This window comes from Oreochromis niloticus, linkage group LG15 (genome assembly GCF_001858045.2).
Source record: "Oreochromis niloticus isolate F11D_XX linkage group LG15, O_niloticus_UMD_NMBU, whole genome shotgun sequence".
Taxonomy (NCBI): domain Eukaryota; kingdom Metazoa; phylum Chordata; class Actinopteri; order Cichliformes; family Cichlidae; genus Oreochromis; species Oreochromis niloticus.
Genome location: NC_031980.2, coordinates 8547773 through 8568984, shown reverse-complemented (window position 1 = coordinate 8568984; position 21212 = coordinate 8547773). Strand labels below are relative to the sequence as shown.

The window sequence follows — 21212 nt, the reverse complement described above, 5'->3', positions numbered from 1 at the left end:
AAGCTGTCTGAGTCACTTTAATAAAATGAAGGGGCATCAAAAGTGGTGGGAAAAAAATAAACCACTGTGAAAATGGGCAAATAGTAATGCATTTACATATAAGATGGTAATATACAAAATTATATTTTCCAAAAAATGCATTTTAGGATCGGCCACATTTCCTATGATGCGCATATTTATTCATTGGGCAACAGAATTCATAGAATGAAGCACATGAATCATCTAAATATTATTTTTATTTTAAAAAGGGATGTCAACTTCTCTCCATCTCTCTCTATATTAAATACATGTTTAAACATAGCTGTATGTCTATACCACTTTAATATCTGTGCAGTAAATATGAGGCTAACTTTGCTAAAGATTGGAAACAGGAAAATGGCTAGCCCAGGTGTACCTTTCTGACTTGCACAACACTGGTGGTAAAACATGTTGGGGGTTTTATGGGAAGCTCCAGACCTTTTTCCTAGTTTGTATTTCCCGTTGAGCCATGATAGTGGTGTTTTTATTCTCATCTCACTGTCAGCAAGATGTCCATACTATCTCCTCCTACAGTGGTGTGTTCCAGAGGCCACCAGTGCAAGGTTGAGGCTTTTTATAGGCTGCTTCAAGGTTTTTTCCAGTGACAAACACTCCCTATCAGTTTTTTTCTACAGTCACTATTTAAAGAATAATAAGAGAAAAAAAAAAGCATCAATGGATGCTTTAACAGATTATTATGGTGTGTATATACAAGGCATTTAATTTCATAATACAAGTACCCCCTTAGGAGTCAGGAGAATAGCGCAGTACTGAGTCACCCTGCCCTAATCTAAACCCTGCTCTTGATGCTTCCTTTTCTTTTTCTTTTTGGATTTCTTTTCCACCAGCTCTTCCTTCCCGTCTTCTGTTGCTACACTGTTCACCTCATCTCTGCGCTGCTTCTTTTTCTGCACAGTATTCAAATCTAGCGTTTCATCCTCTGCGGGCTCGTGTCCATTTAGTAGCTCACTTTGCTCACTGTGTTTTTTAAGCTTTTTCTTCTTGGTTTGCAATTCTTCACACTCAGTGCTACAGGTGGAGCTACAGTTTTCATTTACTACTTCTTCGCTTTCTGCCATTTTTCTCTTTTTCTTTTTTTTCTTTGAACGTTCTTTCTCTTGATCCTCTACTGCAGCAGGTGTGCTACACTGCTCTTCTGCCACCTCATCTGCAGCCTTTTTCTTCTTCTTCTTCTTTTTCTTTTTGGGCTCTTCGGTATCATCATTGCTGTTGTGGTTGAGACCGACTTCCTCAGATGCATTTGATGTCTCAGGAGGATCTGCATTCTGGGCCCCACGAGCCTTTTTCAGCTGAGCCATACGCTGTGCAAAGTACTCCTGCATAGTGAGAGTACTCGTGACAGTCTTAGTGATGGATTCTGGGTCCTGGTCAGAAGGATCAGGATTCACGCTGTCCTCCGCCTCACCCTGCGAGTCACTGCTGTTGCTCTCCTAAACCACAAAGACACGAGTAAGAAGGCAGAGTCAGGCTTTGATGCATCACTTTGAGAATCTACACAGATAAAGACAACAACCAATGGTAGAGCGAGGGGGGCCTTAAGTGGTCGTCAATCAACATGTAAAAACTACCCAGGCAGACTTCAGTGAGTGAAAAGAAAGAGCACAGAACAGGATGCTGATTTAACAATGGGTGTTAAAGCCTTAAAATAAGAACTGAACCACATTTATCATCCAGTCATTAATAATCTTCAAAAATCCATCAATCCAGCTGTGGGTGTTTGTCACAGTTAGCTTCTTAAACAGTCACCCATCAGTGATGGCTCCTCACAAGTAAATCACAATAAAAAATTTCAGGTACTTCCATTATTTTCTAGCACGTTTCTAAATTCAACCGTCCAAATAGCCTCTTCTATTTTGAATTTGTTGTATAATTTCCCTCCTAACATTGATCCTTTGCTCATACCGAGGCTGCAAGCTTGTGGCTGGCTCTGGATAGCTTTAGCCACTTTTCCTTTGTTCACTTCTTTAAAATGTCGCTGATCGGCTGGCTGAGGGTGATTTAAGTGTCTGTTAAGGTTTATTGTTACAAATGTTTCCCTGGTGGTCTCCCAATGGTTTACTTTGACGAACTTTGTCTCTTCAGTCACAATGTAAACACTTCCACGCTAACAAAATGTTTGTGTGTGGCACAAGTGTGTACACAGCTCTTTGTCTGCATCATGCATGTTGCACGCTTATTAATGCACAGAATAATAATGCTTTGCTTTATTATCATTATTATTATTATTATTATTATTATTAATCTTTGTTTTACCAGTAAAGAGTTTAAAAATTCTAGATCTTATACCCAATTAGGCCAACAATGCCAATATATGATAAAGATTTTTTAAATCGCTGTATTGTGGTGTTGGAAAAACTGCTGTTAAGAAGCCTCTAAGTGAATGTAGATTTTTTGTGTTTAGTAAATGTCACAGTGATATTTCATTGCCCAGTATTTCAAAAAGATTAAACACCTTCAGCCGACTGAATGGCGATGTAGTGCACCTGTATGTGCCTGCCACTAAGACGCATGATTAGTTTAAAACTGAATGCAAGTGAGAGGTGCTCGCATCAGTCATCGTCCCCACGTTGATCGTAAAGGTTAAAAAGTAGGACGGTAAAGACACATTCTGCCGACCTTTAGGCTCCACATTAAAAGGGGACAACTTTACAACTGTGAGGAACAACTACACTCTAGATTTTAACTCCACAGCATGAACAATTTGTCACCTCACCCCTGTGAGCCATTTGTCTTCATTTTCCTAATGGCCTACTCAATGCATAATGATTTGTTCAGAAGAATACAGAAGCTCCTCTTGAGGATCACACCAAACAATATAGCCTTTCCATATTACCTCAGAGATGGTGAATTATTAGATGGCATTTTTCAAACCCTACAGATTAGAGATAAATTGAAAACCCTGTTGTGTCGAGTCACCTCGTGGTTTTGGCCTTTAAGCTTTTACATTAAGATTACACTACTCTGACCCTCGGCAGTGATTCAGACAGATATGCTAACTAATGTTCGGGTAAAACAATGCATGTATGTTCTGGGACTTAAAAAGGCCTTTAATGTAGAGTGAAGTTACTAGATGTGGCTTTGGTCTTGTGTAGGGATGGTGTACTGTATGTTACTGTATGTAAAAGTGTTTTTTCCTTTCTTTAAACCAGTCACCAGGGACTTCAGTGAGCCCCTACAAGCAATTAGTCTTAGCCAACTAAAAGGCTTTTCATAGTCAATATAGTTTCATCAAGGGAAATGCTATTGTCTTTGTGGTCTGATACACCGATTCATGTGGTAAAAAATGTCTGAAGTGCAAGAAAGGCTGCAACGCAGATTTTAATCTGATCAGAACAGGGGAATGTTTTGCTGTGGGGATATCCGTGTTACATAACACAATCACATCTACAAAACAACAAAATCAGACGATATGAAAAAACGTGACTGAGGCTAAATGGCAATGCAGGTGTTCGAATGGACAAAGTTTTCCACCACCTCAGAGCCTGACTAGAAAGAACTTCTAACAAGGGGAATGAGGCCCTTCAGGTGAGGTGCCATTATACAAAACTTTTCAACTTCCCTGAGAAAATCTATACTCCCCGTTACTGCACAATGGCATCCTCTCTGCTTGGGAGAGTGGAGATGGAGCTTTGAGCTGACATCGCCAAACAACATGTAACTGGGATTTGGGAAGATGGCTGGGGGCCACTTTAGAACTGCCTGTGAAATTACTCTCAGGAGGGAGAGGGAGGGTGAAAGAGCTGGGAAGAATGAGGGGAGAGTGACTGAGCGAAGAACATCTTCATCATCAGGGAAAGGTAGCTTGAGCTTGGTATGTGGTTCATCCTCACTGCCTGGGGATCTCCATTAGACGCTCATCTGACAGGAGCAGAAGTGCTGTGCTGAGCACAGGCTGGACACACATACAGTATGGGGATAAACCTACAGATCCAGTCAGCATTACTAGCAGCCCTGGAGATTTTTCTTGGCGTGGAGTGTTGAGGGCAACATGTTACTAAGAAACTACTCGGCAGTAATGTTTGGGATCTTGTTTCCCCATATCCAGGTGTGTCTTCTATTCTCTAGTAATTTCTTCTGCTTTACGGCATGTGATACAGACCCCAAACTACAAAAAGCGAAAGGTTTTTGTTTGTTTGTTTTTAATTAGGATTTCACAGTACATTGTAAACCTTGTTGTTGCAATAAGATTAATGCTATGCTATCAGCAAGAATGGTGGCTGCTTCGTGACTTATTATGGTAAAGCTTCCCATATGATTTAGTGGCAGAAGTTGACTAAATTTCAGTGACAATGATGAAACTTAAAAGGAAATCCTTGCTAAAAAGAACATAAAGAAAGCACAATATAGACAATTTTTTAAAATCTTAATCTTTTAAAGGCATCTTTTCCTTCATTTACACAGATATAAAAGCTGTATTATAAGGTACCAAGTATCACATAATCACTGTATTGGGAGATTTTTTGTCACATGAAATGTATTGTCATAGCATTGTGAGCTACGCCACGATTTTACTTTTTATATCCTTTTATCCATCTCTACATTTTAAAATACTGTCATTAAAAAAAAAACTAAAATGTTTATTTTCAAGTGAGAATACACTGAACAGCCAATTATTCCACTGGTATAGAAGGAAAATAGGATGTAGCCACGTAACTTAACATTGTGATTTAATTTTACTGGCCACAAACACCTGCAATAGTGAAAATTAAGAGCATATAACTTTCTCACTAAGGCTACGAGTTATAAATGTGTATGCATAAAATTATTTATTAAAATCAACCGAGAGAAAATGTCATTTCTTTTTGATATTTTTCCTTTTGACAGTGGTTAGTTTGGTTCATTAATACTGAATCTAAATCTCCATCATGCAAAGATACAGGTATGTATTTAAATGCCATAACAGATATGTATTAAGAGGATAAGGACATTTTCTTTTTTTAAACTTGTAGTACTTTGGTTCACTAATAAACGGAAAAAAAGAAAGATTTTTTTTACTTGGTGTGTATATACTAACCTATTCTTTGCATAAGGATGTACCAAATGTACAAATTTATCATTGCTGGGACTAGAAGAACAACTTAAATAAATAAGGCTGTGCTGTAGAACACACCTATATCAAGCCATGTCTACTCCTCCTTCTCCTCCTCCTCCTCTTCTCCCAGACGCAGAACCCCAGGAAAAGGATGCGCTCAATGCACTGTGTGCAGTTCTGAGATAAGGCTCCTTCAGCAGAGGAGCGGCCTGGCTGGCTATCGGGCCCTTCCTGCTCTGCTCTCTCCCCTGGCGGGGGCTGGGGCTGGGCTGGGAACACAGGGAGGGTCCACAGAGGGTCCCAGAGAAAAGGAGAGGGTGGGAAGACATTCAACAGGCCGTCTCCTTCAAGACACTCCAGTTCTATCTCTCCGTGCTAATGTAGTCACTGGAAAGCCGATGGTAAGACATGTGGCAGAGGTGCCAGGATACCGAGGCCAACATATTCAGTGGGAGAGTCAATCAAGCCAGCAGAGAGATGATGGAAAGGGTTCACCAGAGTGCATGCGAAACTTTTCTCCCCAGCAAAATGCAGCAAAAAGAAAGAACTATGTTCAGTTCATTTATTACTAATTTGCTCTAACGGCTTTGCAGAGCAAGCTGGGCTACTTTATGTCTGCCTACTTCTAAAGAGAAACCAAAAGTTCCAGGACAACAGCTCAAGTAACATCCTAAATTAAGGATTTTTGCCAAGTGCAAGATATGTTAGGCAGTAAGTGATCAATTGGTTGTAATAGTCACCTTGTTGAATGTAGGGAAAATGTTCAGATGTAAAAATCTGATCAAACTTTAAAATGAGCCAGGCTTTTACAGGCAGTCAACCAGATCAAAGGATCTCAGTAACTATAGGACTTGAGGGTGCTAGCAGTCAGGAGTAGAGTAAAGGTCATTACACAGAGAGTGTGTTGCAAAGAGATCAACATGAAATTCAGAATTTTCTGGATCTAAACTTGCCATGTAATGTGTACACACACACAAACGCGGTGCATTTCTGTGGAAAAAAAGAGAAATACTGCAAATCCATCCACTCAAATTCAAATACAGATCTAGTAAATGTACCCAATAACAGAACCACACTGTTTCTTTAAAAAAAAAAAAAAAGGTTATAAAATGCATAAACAAACATGCACGTTAAACCTGGAGGAAGTTAGAAAGTTTACCTGCATTTGATTTCTAAAAGTCATTAAAAACCAGGTGAATGTGAATAGTTTTGCAGACACAACACGCCTTCCAACTCATGTTAATTAGGATTTGACAATGCTCCAGTTGCCCATTTATTTTCCTAAAAAAATAAATAAATAATAAAAAAAAAAACTGCCTGTTTGCATTACTTGCTTTTTTTTTCAATAAATTTCTAGCCAATATTGGTCGGGTCTGTAATTGCACGAGTGTGCCCTCATTGTTCTGCCACAATAATAAATTTGGTGATACTCAAGGTCTATGGATCAGGCCCTGATTAGCCAGCTGTCTCTCCCTGATGAACACGCAAGTCCAGCAGCCCCATCCTTCATGAGCCTGATGTGGGCGGACACGAGAAAAGGGAAAAAAATAGATTGATACTTTATTTCCTGGGAAATAGGTAAATGCATCAGTTGACCACTTTAAGTACTGACGCTGCCTTCAGTGTCATTCCTTCATGAATCCTTGTTCTGTATAAATGTGGCCTACACAAAGTAAAGTTTAAAACTAAAAAAAAAGTAAATAAAATGATGTAGTGTACGCACATCAAATGCCACACACGGCATGAAGCTTCCACAAAGCAATACTTTGCTTAACGCATAGCCTCTGTGTGCAGTTGAGACAAAACGCATTAAAATGGGTTTGAAAAATTGCACTTTGTGCCTGGTGCGAGAACGTTTATCATAAGTAACAAATGAAGACAACATTATGCATGCAGCATGACTGCCCTGTGCTTGTTTAACATTGCAAACGCTTGCTGACAATGCCCCCCTCACGAACATTGGGGTACTCCCCCCATCCCAACCCCAAGCCCGGGGAGAGAAGAGACCGTGATTATTTTCCCCCGCTGTGATTTATTAGATTAAAGAGTCAGTGATTAAACGGTAGTCTGCGGCTGTAAACAGCCGAGAGAGCTGGAAATCTTTGGGCGGTTAGCTTTACCAGGCGGTAATTACCCTGCTCTCATGTATTCTAGCTTGGGCTGTAACTAAGAGACAGACACTCTTTCTTTCCCTTTTTTTTTTGTCCCACGCTAATCTGCAAGTGTCAGCGAGCTGGCATGAGAGCAATCCACATAACTGCCAGGGAGGTAAAGTGGCAAATGCGATGCGTGTGTGTGTGTGTCTTTTGGGGAGTGGGGGGGGGATATTTGGCGGGCCTTGATATTTTCGGCGGTCGTGTAAAAGGGCCTGTCAACAAAAATGCTCAAGAAAGGGAATGCTTTGCTCGAGGCAATTAGATGTTATCTGAGAATGTATTAGAGCTCTCCAGCTTCACAATGAGCCCTGCAGCCTGCACGAATGCACCACCCCGTTTAAATCTGCGGCAACGACACAGCGACAATGCACGTTTACACCTGCATCCCCTTTCAACATTTCAGTTCTGCATACACACTATGAAAGATAACTTCTCAGTTTGCTTACATGCCGTAAGTAAAGCTGGTACTCGGGCTTTTTCTATGACCAAGCACCCACATTTCCTGGTCATTTTTAACTTACTTTACTCTCCACTGGCCTCAGTAATAAGCTGTAAAGCATAATAGAATTATAAAAAATAATGTCATCAAATAAAAACGTCCTGAAAAATCGTGCTTCTGCGCCGTCAGCAAAGTTTCGTCCGACCCCTCGGCACTTCGGCGTCGCATCTTCCAAATGCTCAAGAGCCACCCGTGTCACCCCTGCCCCATATTCCTTAACACGGCAGTATCGGGGAGCCCCTGCTGAAGCGCGATCCTTCATGTCGACAACGCGTGGGCAGGAAGCACTTGCAACAGGTGCCGCCCGATGAGGCTCGATCCTCGGCCCTTTGTGCCGGAGCACGAGTGGGAGTGGGAGAGGCCGCAGGGGTCGCACTGACCCAAGAACAGGGCGCACCATGCCTACTGTCTGACTGGAGGTTCAGACGTCAAAACAAGGCTCGCACTAAATTATTCGCCACCATTTTTCTTCCCTGACACTTTTAGGGAGTACAGAACTAATGAATGGATTGATGTTGGAACAGCTGTCATGTCTGTAGTGGTCATAATGGTTAATATAAAACCGTAATCTTTAGATGTTTCTTTTTTCTTATGACTACCAGCCAAGTTTTTAGTTTTCAAACTGGTAAATTGAAAACTCAAGCACCAAACTTTTCCATCATGCTTGGGCGTCTTAACTTTAGTATATGAAAGATTAAAAGTACTAAAAAAATAATAATGATAATAATTTAATCTCATTCCCTTTAATTTTAAACTAGTAGGGGTTTTAAAAAAATACATCAAATCATAACTATTACTACTACTACCACTACCCACTCCCTTAAAAAGAAAAAGGAAGAAGGAAATGTAGGTGGAAAAATAAAACTATGGCTTGTTTCCACCTTTCAACTGAGCTGGCGGCTTTAAAAAATGACTAACTTTTGTTGATGTATGAATCGGCGGGGAGTCTATTTATCAGCAGGCCCTCTGCGGTCGCCCGCTTGGGTCCCTCAAGTCACAAGCCGCGTCGCTCCCCTTTGACTGATTAATTAGCCAATCAGAGGACATTTTTCACTGGGCGGCAGAATGGTTTATTTCAGCTAATGCCGGGGTTTCGAGTTGAGGCCCGTTGGAGCCTCGTTGGCTCTTTCGGCCTGCCTGAGTGGCTGGGCAGAGGGGCAAGGGAGATAAATCAAGCTGGGCTGGCCCTCCATGTGGCTCCCCTAACTAAACCCCCTGAGGAGGGCACGGAGAGCAGGGGTGGTGGAGAAGGAGGGGGGAGGAAGGAGAGCAGGACGCAAGACGGCCAGGGGCACTGCTTGCCTGCCGATAAGAACGGGGAGCAGGGCGCTGCCAAAGTGCCTTCATTTAAAAGTGGCCGGGGCTTTTTTGATATCTCGGCAGAGAGCGCCTGTCATTTGTCATGCGGTGAGTAATTGTACCGAGGGGCACAAGGAGGAGGCAGGAGATGGAGGCGGGTTGCTAGCGTGGGATGGGTGATGGATAACAGAGAGGTAAGTAGATGGACAGGTGCTACGCCGCAACCCTCACAGTAAGGCAGAGTAAATAAGGTTTTTCATTTTTTTTAAGCACATATTTTCATGTGGCTACATAAAAACTGTGGTTATGGATGAAATGGGAGATTCTCTAAGAAAACAACCTTAAGAAATACTCTTGCACAGGTAAAATTAAGTTACAATCATGCTCAACTACATGTTTGTACATGCATTTACAAAAAAAAAAAAAAACAAACCCAAAAAACAGAGTGCTTCTAATCCCTGCTCTATCATACACTGTAAGAAAGGAGGGAGTAATGTGCATTTCACTACAATATCCCATCTGTCAGCATACTTAATCACAGATAATCACTTGTCAGTTAATTAAAGTTGACACAAAAATGCTTGTTTAATCACGGTTTGATCAAACATCTGCTGAACTATGCCAGGAAACAGGGTCAGTATGAGTTTCCCTTAAGCTTTCATGTGCATTTCTCATTGTTTAAATATCAAAAATAACAGAAAAAAATGCAATAAAAAAAACAAAAAACACACACACGCAGATTTTTCATTATGCACAGCTTTAAAATAAATGGATTCTTAACCTGAAAGAAAAATTTTTACCTTAAACAGAGCTCTACCCTCAGAACAAGATATTTACATTTATTTTAACACTAAAGGAACAGAGCAGCTGCTCCCTGTAAATAACCAATTAAAATATTCTCATATACTGTTTTCAATACATTCTCATCTTTGATGAATAGAGGCATCTGGGACAGCTGAATGTGTACACAGTGAGTGTGTGTGTGTGTGTGTGTGTGTGTGTGTGTGTGTGTGCGCGCGTGCTTGTCTGCATTTCAGGGAGGGTTGTGAGCCGCGATAAGAGGTGAGCAGGAAGCACATCACTGCAAAGGAAGGAAAACACCAGCAGTGGGGGACTGGTGGAAAGGAGGCTGGAGAGACAGCAGTGGGTGGTGGGTGTGATTGTGCTGGAAGATTCATGAGGGGGAAGGAGGGCAGGTCTGGAGAAGCCGATCCAGATTTGGTCAAAGTCTCTTGGCCTCACCTTGTCACGATGCAGATATGTGATATAATGCGACCGGTGACAGTGGCTTCTGCAAGCCACTACAAATCAACTACACCATCAAGCCAAAGCTCGTCGCTACTGAGGGTTACAACTCCATGAGGCACTGAGATTACTGCAAGCATATATTATACTTTTGCAGCAACAGCAGTTAAATGTAAGCACAGATCAGTGTGAGCTGAGGGTCACTGGCAGCGTCGCCTACACACTCGCAAGAGATTCGGCAAAATGCCTAGAGCTCGATTGGTCCATCACCCTCTTTACCTCTTTTCCAGCAACCTCAGATGTTGCTGGGTTTCAACACAAGGCCTCATGGGAAAGCATTGTAATTGTGTTGAGTGTTTTCGATATGGTCAATGGCGTCCCTCCTGGCTGTAAAATAACAACCCATAACCAAACGTTCAGAGGAAAAAAATATGGTGTGTATTGCTTGCATTTCCAGTGTTAATCAGCTGGGGAGCAGCTGCCATTGTGATGTTATGGCTCAGCACCTGCTGGGGGAATAGAGCAGGGGTTTTTTGTACAATTTATGGATATTTAAGATGCCAATTTCTTCAAGCCAAATGCTCGAGATAAACACAAGAAGCCAGCAAGAGGCTTTTTCTGGGCCTTGGAGTCCAAAAGCTAGATATGTTATTGTTCTGGCCCTCTACTGGGTCAGTAAAAGTTCTAAGAACAACAAAAAAAGTTTTTATTGCACATTTTTAAATGTGTTATTTTTTTCATAATAAAATAATAAAAAGCACAAGTTTTGTGGGTGCTTAATAATTTCCAGTTCTTCTGTACATGTAAATCTGGTCTATTAATCAGCTCAGATCATTTTTAATAGCACCTGTTATATACATGTATTTTTAACTATACAATTCACTCATCTGACTTTCAATAAATGACATCTTTGATGTGAGTTTCAATAAGTACGGCTTCATACACCTCCAGAGATAAACACCTGAGCTGATTTTCTGATTAAAACAGCTTGACAACTTATTTAAAAATCTATAGAAAGATGATGCAGGCGAATTTCATAAATAACATTTTGTTTTTGATATGTAAGCTAAAGGTTCTTACTGGATTCGAAATACAACTTGGACCCACAGGAGCCTGTAAGCCATGCTCCAAAAGCATGAGACCTACCATAACGCCAAATGGCAAAGTGACGTTTGAAGTGACGGGCCCACCAATGCCAAGAGCGAAAAAGAAACTTTTTTTGCAAGCGTCATCATTTCAGATTTCTGCACACCTCACTGCAATTTTGATGTTCCTTTAATAATGCCCGCTGGCACTCTTAACTAGCTGATGTGACGCTTCGAGACAGAAGCACAGCAAAGCAGGAGTGCGAGGGAGAGGAGTAGGGGGTAAGAGTGCAAATCCCTTAACTGGATTTAGGCGCTCTTGCCGCCATCGGTGGCCTGTTAGAGGTGTTAAAGCTGCATGCTGTGACACGGCTAATCTAGGGCCACGGGCTGCTCAAGGAGCCGTACCCCGCAGTAGCAGAAGGACCAGATGATACCAGAGTTACCGATGGAAGCATCAGCGACCAATAATCATTTGGAATTACCAAGGAGACACAGATAAGTGCAAGCCAGTTGGGCCAGTGGTGCGGCATCTCCTGCTGGACTGCACGCTTGACTTTGACGGGGTTAAGGAAGATCAGAGTCCTGTTCCCTGGCACTAATATTTTAGGAACAGCAACTTATCCACTGGATTAGAATTACTATCTACAAATCTTTTGTTCGAGGCCACAGGACAGTTTGACAAGTTAAAAACAAACTAAGTGGATTTGGTTAATAAAAATGAAAACCTAATGTTTTTATAAATGATGATATTGAAGTCTCAAAACAACTTTTTTTTTTTTTTAAGTCTGAATGATGTAAATAGGTGTAATCTCTTACCTGATCTTGGACTTTTGCTGATTTAGCCCTCTTCCCAAAGATACAGTTAAGATCTGTTTCACTACGACTGGACAGATCCTTTCCTGAAAGAGTAATAAGCAGAAAAGAATATGTACAAAGCATTAACACGAGGCTCGAAAACTTTTATGCTGTATCACTATGATTCGGAATAAAAAGACCACCCTATGAATTAAAAGGTGATAAAAATGGATTCACAGTCCCATTTTCAATAACACGCACGCTTTTTCCCCAAAGTAAGAACATTGTTTATTGTTTCTCTTTTTTCCAGGCAAACCTTTAAATATTGCAGCTGAGTACCTTTGTGTGTGTTTGTGTGTTGGGGGTGAGCAGAAGGTGGTCACTGAGTAAATAAAAGAAACAGGGTCGGGGTGGTGGGGGGCTGTATGGTTTGCTTCTTTTTGCAGGGATAAAACAGTAAAGAAAAATAAACTGGACGAAAAGGTCTGCCATGCCACGCCTCCGGATTCCCCTTTTCAAGCGGGTCCTCAAAGACTCCTGAAGCACACAGTCGCTTGTCTCAAGCCTGGGTCCTGTTCATGCAGCTGCATCCTCTTCCTTCAGCGGGGCTCTGATAACATTCGGTTATTTATTGCTTTTAAACCTCTATCTCCCCTGCTCTTGGCTTTGAAAGTCCCTGCACATACAAGGTCTAAAGAGCAAAACCGAGAAAGTCCGATGAAAAGTAAAATAAATGGAAAGGACCGTGGGGGGTGGGGGGTGTTTGCTGTGGTGGTTGTCATCTAGTGAACTCGGGTCAGACATAAAAATTATGCCCAATTTGACCTTTCTACTGTTTGGATGAGGAAGTGCCTGTCAAAATTGTCAGGCTTTCAGGTGAAAGTGCAAATAACAACGTTCTGATTTAAAAAAAAAAAAAAAAAAAAAAAATCCTAGTTTTTCCCACTATGCGTTTAAAGCTGGATGAATACACTCAAATGGGATGAAGTGTGGGTACTGCCTCCTTGCAGTGGAAAAGGTTTGTGGTTTCCAAGGTCACAGATGAAACAACAATTATCAGTAGAGAATTACAGAAGCTCCAGTGGACAGAAAACACTGTCAGTGATATTAGAACAGGAGGTCCTCAGCATGATATTATACATGTAATTCACACGGTCTGTTAAGCTCCGTCAATTCACATCGGCCGTGATGCAAAAACATGTTTAATTAAAAGCCCAAAAGCTGGAATGAAGCCACCACACAGAGCTGCCGATGGAGAGCTGTAGTTAAATTCTGCATCAACCACCCTTGCTGCCCTGACAGGTGATAGATGGAGGTGGCAATTAAAACTGGGTTACTGGTTTATGCTGTGGGCCCTGGACCTAAGCAGTGGAGATTTTGGTGCCTTTCCCCACAAACAAAGGCCATCAATCCTCAGCGCTGGCAAAGAGAGAGCCGGCATGAACAGGATATCAATAAAAAAAGAAAAAAAAAAAAGGAAAAAGAAAGGGAGAGTCGGGAGGAGACCCGCACTGAAAACGAGAGGTACTGATGATGCTGTGGCCACAATGTTTTTACAGCAGTACTGCAGGAATGCACTGAGCTCAGTGACTGGTTATAGACCAAGCCGGTAATTCTCAAGAATGGGGCACTTCGGCAGAAGTGAGAGGGGAAGGCCCAGGAAGAATTTTAAGTTATATTTTGATTCAAAAGCAAGTTTGAGCACAAAAAAAAAAAAAGTTAAGCAGTACAAACTGAGAGCCAAAAGGAAAACCTGGATGATTAAAATAATGATCATAATGGAAAAATGTTTAATTATGGCTAACAAGCGTTAGATAAGAGTACGGATAAACTATTAGATTAGTTGGAAAGTGCAGATAAGCTGTTATAAGTAACTGAATCTTTATCTAGGAGTTTTTTCAAAGGGATAAACACTTGGCAATAGTCACTAAATGGAATGAATAGCTGTTAAATGGAGTGCAGCAGTGTTTTGAAATGGTGGGCCAATAGTTGCGGATAAACGGTTTAAACCAAGGATGTCAAACTTATTTCACACTGAGGGGCAGACAATAACAGAAAAGACCCGGTTTTTGCTATTTAGTTGTTTGCTAATTACTTTGGTATAGTGTGAATGCCCATGTAGGAGGTATTTGTAGGTCAGACAAACTTAGAAAAATACAAATAAAAGTCCAAAATTTATCTTCATATTTTCCAAAGGTGAATGGTCCGGAATCTAGGCTTTCCCAGGCCAATTCTGGCTCCTGAGCTTTATGTTTGACACCTCTGGTTTAAACAATTCACAAGCATAACTGCTTTAAACCAAGCTAAAAGTAGTCCAATCTCAGAATAAAATGAATTCAACTGAAGCTGGGAGGTGGTGCTGAAGTGTTTCAGATGCAAAAAACTACAAAATAAACAATGCACTTCTAAATGTCTCAAATGAAGTTGGAATATTCAACCAGAGAAACCATCATGAAAAGGCTGACAGTCCATGACAGAGCTATTATCTGATCTTTTCAACCTCTCATGTAACAAGCTTAACAACTCTAAATCCAAGCCTCAACTTGGCAACAGCTTCACAGAGAGGAGAGCAGTCATTGGAAACTTGCTAACAGCCGTGACAGGTTATATGTTGCCAGGTAACTCTTTGGTTGTAATCTGCGCCATAAACTGAAAACAACATGACAATCTGTCAAGAGGAGGTGCCCAATACATAAAATACCGTCACCTGCCACTTAGAGAGAACTATAAATATGTTCTCAATTTAAAAAGGTCAAAAATGACCGTTCTCTTGTTCAAAGTGCACTGAACATTAATGCCTATCAGACCACTGAGAACTGGGAGTCTCAAGTTTCCAATTAAATTATAAGTTGCGTACGGTCAAACATGAAGTACCAGCCTCCTTGTTGTTGCGTGACAACGGTTGTCACCTCTTTGTGTACAGACATGTTAAAACGGTGTTATATTCCCAAAGACAGTTGAAAGTCTACGGTCAACAGAGCTGCACTGTCCTTCAAGATTCCAGCTACAATGATCGCACCTGCAATCCCCCTAAACGGTTTCACTCTCAACATGCCAAATGCAATGAATTGCTAATTTTCCCTTTAGTTTCCTCTGAAATTTTATAAACATCTGGTGGGAATAAGAGTAGCACTTCAGCAGGTTCACTAGCAACATGTAGAAGACACATTTAACAAGAAACTGGTGTGCAACAGTTCAGACTAATGAGACAAAATTCAACTTACATCTTCAACAACGGAGACCACTATAGAGACGGCTGGGGCATGCATTTATGCCAATGGAACTTGCACACAAGACATGCTACGATAAATCAGAGATTAAAAGCAGCATGTGCTTAGATTCAGCTGAATGCATGAGAACCCTTCAAATGAAGCTTTGTTCGTCAGGAAGATCCCCCCCCCAAAAAAGTCCAGAGCTGTCAAACAAAGCCTGGGGGTCAACAAAGACTCCAGTCCACTGGACAGTTTAAAAAAAAAAAAATGTGGAAGACCTCACCCATGGCTATTCAAACTACACCAAAGTAACTGAGTTGTGGATTTCTGTATTTTACACATTTAATTCTTACAATTTAAGCACAAAGAGTCGTGCTGACAGCATTTTTCTTCTTTTTCCTTCTATGATGATTTCTCATTTATTACACATGTAGTTAAATCTCTCTACACTTACAGAGAGGGGACCTTCACTGTATGTGGCCCGTGATGTAAAATGAGTTTGACATCTTAGTGCGATTCCAATTATGTGTTTAACAGTCAACCTCTCCCATACAGATGTTGATGTAAACCTACTCAAATCTAAGCTTCAGCACAGTATTTTATAACATAACTGTCCAGAAACAAATTTTATCTTGTATACTCATGAGGCCTAATAACATATTATAAGAAACTTTGTTGGCCATATTTCGCATTTCAAAAACAGATGTGGTTAAAAAGGCAGTGCGCTGTATATAACAATGTAAAGCGATCAGGAAGCAGGCGGAAAGAGAATGAGCCAAAGGTGCTTCTGGGTGAGTCACAAAAGTTTCAGCCTAAACCTAAACTAAACTTTACACAGGGCTGTACGAGTACTCAGCATCTAGCTCTGATCTGTAGTGAACCAAGAAAAACTGAGCATCATCATAATCATCATCATCATCATCATCATCCCGCCATGTCCACGCTTTATGCTTTAAGTGTCTCTTGTATAGGTGAATCTCATCAGCCAGGAAACACGCGCAAAAAAAAAAAAAAGGGTCCGTTTTTGGCTCCTGCTAAATTAAGAATACAAAAACAGGGCAAGAGGGTCTGGGGGAGAGACCGAGGCAGTGTTTTATCAGGATGGGTCATCTAATAGGTCACGGGAGGTTGTTGTTTTTGGGGGGCCAGTAAATGGAGATGCCAGATGCCCCAAACAGGAAGCAGGAAGCTGCTATTGAATGACGTAAAGTGTAGAAGGCTCTTCCAGGTGAGGCAAAAGTTGAGGTATTTTGTTTTTGCAGAGCAGGGTGACTTGATGAGGTAGATTTTAAGCTAGTGACAAACAATTATTGATTATTTAGACGTGTTTACAATCGATGGGCGCACTAACATAGAAAACAAAAATAGTATCTGTATCAGCTACATAATCCAAGAACAAAATAACACATAGTTTCATCATTTCACCAAAGAAGTTAGGTGTGTGATCGTGAAACTATGCTGCAAGCTCAAATAAAGCGACTCAGCAGTAAAATATGGGCTAGTGGTTATTCATTTTGGTCTGGAACACAAAAGTCCTCCTTACGCCTATCAGTGTTCTGGCCTTGACCAGCAAATCTTAACTTCCTGACGTGTAAAAGAGCAATGCAAGGAGAGGGGAGAGTTATAAATAACCTCCCCTAGTGCTCACCGGGCCAACTGACCCAGGAGAGGCTGACGGAGCTCTGATCAGCGCCTGTGGTCTGAGACGAAAGCACAAAGCTTAACGAAGGGTCAAAGAGGTTGTCTGTCCGTCTGCCTGAGTAGATGGTATGCAGGTGTATATTGGCATCAAAATAAGAGAGCAGGGGGAGTTATTTTTGCTTGCAGTTAGAATGAACTAATTATCCACAATGCATTTCTAACTTTCTGCTGTGTTAAGAATATAATATCAGGCCTGCTGGCTGACTTTTTTAAATTTTTAAATAGGATGTAGTTTGACAGGTAATTGCTGCAGAGAGCAAGAAAACTGTGTTTAGCATCGTATAACTTAGCACACTTATATTTCTGTTCATCTCGCTCCATTGCCACCTCATGATAAACCCACCTTTAGTGAATTTCATGTAGTGGACCCTCTTTTTGGATGTCTTAGATTTTTCTTCCAAACTGAAGCCTTTCTGCTCATCTGGTGGAGTTTCTACAGAAGAAGAAAATTTAAGATAAAAGTTGAAACATGACCCAGATTGAGTTAGAAAATTAGAATGTTATTTACTATCATCATCATCCAGTAGTGTAAACATGTTTTTGTCACAGCCCTGAGGATAATGGTTACTGTGAATATAGCCTTGCCTTTACGTAACTAAATGTTGCACTGTAGCACCCTCTACTGTCCAACGGGCTGATTGATCAAATAAGACTGTTTTTTTGTTTTTTGCAGTTTTGTGTTGCTTGATAACAGATACAAGTTTTCACTGGTTTTGGAAATGTTACTATTGAATATGAGTTTGTTTTGCATTTCTTTTAACATCAGCATGCACCAACACTACATGCTTTACAATATAACATTCAGTACTGTGCAGAAGTCTTGAACTATCCCTAATTTCTTTACATTTTGCGTCCAAGGAGCCACACCGTCTTATAATGAAGTGCTCATGAGCAATAGTTCTAAAGAAAAGACTAAAGAAATGACAAGAAAACTGCTCAAGTGAGTTGAACAAAAAAGTGGTCATACTAAATATTGACTTTAAAAGTCATTAGAATTATATAAACTCTGTTGTTGAATTTTATACTGCATTTCCATGCATGTTTGAACATTTCAATGCACAAACTCACCTATTTCCCATTTTCCTAGTAAAATATATTACAAGGAGTGGTGAATCAAGACTTTTGCATAGTACTCTACATAGTTGATCAATGGCAGAATGAAGTGAGAATCTCTGCACAGATTATTATGATAAAACTACCCAAATACAATTATGAACATGTAGGAAGTCACTAAATCCTGGCCATCCAGGATATCATTGTATACTTGACATGCTGCTGTGTTGTGCTATGACACGAGATAAGCAGCCTTCACTAGTTTTTCATTAGTTTGTCTTATTAAGATATGATCACCTTTATTAGTCTGACAGCTCAGAAATTTAGTTGAATACAGTTCATAAAATGTAATTGAGCTTTGTGTACATACCACTGCTGTTGTTTTGACCATGGCAGCTGTTCAGCTGAGCAAGCAGCTCATTAAAATCATCTTGGTGAGCAATCCACTTATCCTGTGAAAAAAAACGGCAACACAATGTGACAAAAAAAAAAAAAAAAAAAAAAAGACAGGTTAAAGATACTTTTCAGTCAAATTTAAAATCAACTTAGATGATTAATGAGGATTTGTAAAGTCAAAAAAAGTTGAGTTACACCACGCAAAACAAAATGATGTGGTCAGGGTCAACACAAATGTGACTTTTTAAAAGCCCCATTTGATTGAAATGTAAAACTGGGCTTTAAACGTTTGCTTACCTCATAGCTGGCATTTGCTCCAAGCCCATAGCTGTCATTTTTAACTTTCACTTTGATATGGTCAGTTGAGCCTTGCTCACTCCTCCCAAGACCCTTAATTCAGATTTGAAAAAGGGGAAAGAAAAAAAAGACATGCTCACCAGTTCTTCCAATGTACAGTCTCTGAGACAAAAAAACAATATTAACCGCTTTCATTACTTACCTTTCCCTTGGACCACCCCATTCGCTCCAGCATCTTCTGGCCAAATTTGGAGTCATCATTACTCCAAGCGCTGTTCCTGGGGTCGACAGACCACTTAAGCTTCCTACGAGCTGAACATACAACAGCAGGAACAGTGTTACATAACAGGAGACCAGAACAATTCACTCACATGGTCTCTTACTTTAAATGGTCTATACGCCTGACTGACAGTGGATTTATGGGGCCAACGCACATATGATTAACACCGATAAAAACAAAGACTGGATGCATTATGCGTGTGTTCAGAGAGAATGACAAGAGCTATCCTGACAGTTATGAGAGATCACAATTAAAGTTTTACACTCCAACCTCCAACCATGTTTCCAGAGAGCTGTCTGCCACAACTTACAATTAAAGAGTTAACTGAGAGCATGTTTTAATAAACCTCTGTATCCCCAGAGCAAAACTTAACTACAAATGAGTGAGTTACTGTTGTTAGGAAGCAGTCAAAAGAAGAAACACGTGTCCACAGACAGCTGTTAAAAAATGCTAATGCTAACTACCGGAATACTTTAACACACAATTCTACAAACTAATGAGCGTTTTCAGGAGGAAACTATGTGACATATGTTGTAGACTGGGTTTTGCAAAAATAACCACCTAAACGTGGCGTCTTACGACGTCAGAAAAAATAAATATATATCAAAAAAACGAAACAAGTATACATACGCTCAGCGAGCATGGACATCCTGAGGTCCTTTAACAGCTTGAAGAAGGTCCAAGAGGGTTCTCAAAATATGCCTGCGCAAAATACAGGACTACGGCGGTATGGGAGGTGAATATCGCCTCACGGAAGGAAATGTTGTGTGCCTCATTCATTATGAATAACTCTATATGAATTTTTATATTATTTTAACCTTTCATGTTATCTTTATTTTATTTGTTAACGTTACAGGTGAATATTTTTCGCCGACAGAGGGCGCTACAGCCAAACATTGGTGAGTCATTGGTCAGGACAGTTTACTGCACGTGGCAGCTCACGCGTGCTTAAACAGCCAATCATAGTTATTCTGGGTTTCTGAATTTAATACTGCTATAATGCTTAATATACAAGTACAGTGTACAGCCCACCTATAGACAATAATTGTTAGGCACAAAACTAAAATGGGCTGGAGGTGTAAGTGACATCATAGCTGAAATTAATTAATTAATACAAACAGTCTATATTCCAGCACACATCACAAGACCACTTGGGCAATGTATGTGCAGTGAGCCAATTCAGCTGATATCAGCTCCCGGATCTTTCAGTCAAGTTCCACCCAAGCTATTCCGTGCCCAGGTCAAACAAAGCACTGCATAATGTCCTTCCCATATATGCAGCGGAGAAAGAAATATCACAGTTCTAAGTGGTGCATGTGACACAACGACCTTTGACTATGCAGCAACACATTTCAAGAGGTTTTTATATAAAGATGATTTGTGAACCAGAAGAACTATAAAAATGTCAAATGATTATGGAAATCTCAGTGCAGACCTGCTGTGGAAAGATTGTTTTGTTTGTTTGTTTTTCTGTTTGTTTGTTTTTAAAGTTGCTTAACTCATGGGAGCAAAGAAGCAGACCTGAATCATCTCTCCTCTCTCACTTAATACCCGATATCACTTTTCACCTTTAGAAATCCTGTTGAAAGGTCTTTAACAACTAACAGAAGAAGCACTTGAACTCTGAAAAAGAAGCCTGCTAACCGCCTTTGAATTCAGCGGCTTTACCCACAGCAGAATAAACAGTAAATGCACATGTGGGCCAACTGAAGTTCACACAAAATACTGTAGTCATGCTTATGTAACTTAGCACAAACTTAAATAAAGACACAGCAATAGTATCAACAGATGCAGCGGTGGACTCTGGAATAGTGACTTTCATTTTGATCATTGGCATGCAAAAAAATTAAGCTTGGTAGAGCATGGTACATCAAAATCTGACGCTTCAACATTCACAGCTGCATCAGTTTTGACGAAATCTCCAACAACACTGGTTGAATTGCAGCCCCAACCCACGACAGAGCCTCCACCATGCTTTCCTGACCTCCTCCTCCAGCCGTTCCTCGCTGTTTACCGTCCTTAAGAATGGCTTCTTGACAGCCACCCTTCCACTGAAACCATTTCTGACGATGCTTCGGTGAACAGTAAATGGATCAACTGAAGGTTTAGATGGATCTCAC

At 40.6% G+C, this 21212-nt stretch overlaps 1 protein-coding gene across 2 annotated transcripts; it reads right to left on the bottom strand.

Moving 5' to 3' along the window:
* Nucleotides 1–218: 218 nt before the first annotated feature.
* On the bottom strand, nt 219–19871 carry pinx1 (PIN2 (TERF1) interacting telomerase inhibitor 1). Of its 2 annotated transcripts, none has more exons than XM_003455620.5 (7): nt 19723–19871; nt 19015–19124; nt 18813–18905; nt 18490–18571; nt 17410–17499; nt 12175–12257; nt 219–1469 (listed from the first exon to the last, which is right to left on the bottom strand). In XM_003455620.5, exons 1-7 carry the CDS (start codon nt 19739–19741, stop codon nt 804–806), a joined length of 1143 nt encoding a protein of 380 aa, XP_003455668.1. In that variant the 5' UTR covers nt 19742–19871; the 3' UTR covers nt 219–803. The 2 variants fall into 2 exon arrangements, with proteins under 2 accessions (XP_003455668.1, XP_005460372.1); XM_005460315.4 differs by lacking the exon at nt 19723–19871 and adding an exon at nt 19654–19713.
* Between the last annotated feature and the right edge of the window lie 1341 nt (nt 19872–21212).

Coding starts and splice junctions, on each gene's coding strand:
- pinx1 (XM_003455620.5), bottom strand. Junction 18,572..18,812: donor GAGCAAATGCCAGCTATGAG/GTAAGCAAACGT, acceptor TTTTTTTCACAG/GATAAGTGGATTGCTCACCA. Junction 17,500..18,489: donor TGGTCAAAACAACAGCAGTG/GTATGTACACAA, acceptor CTTCTTCTGTAG/AAACTCCACCAGATGAGCAG.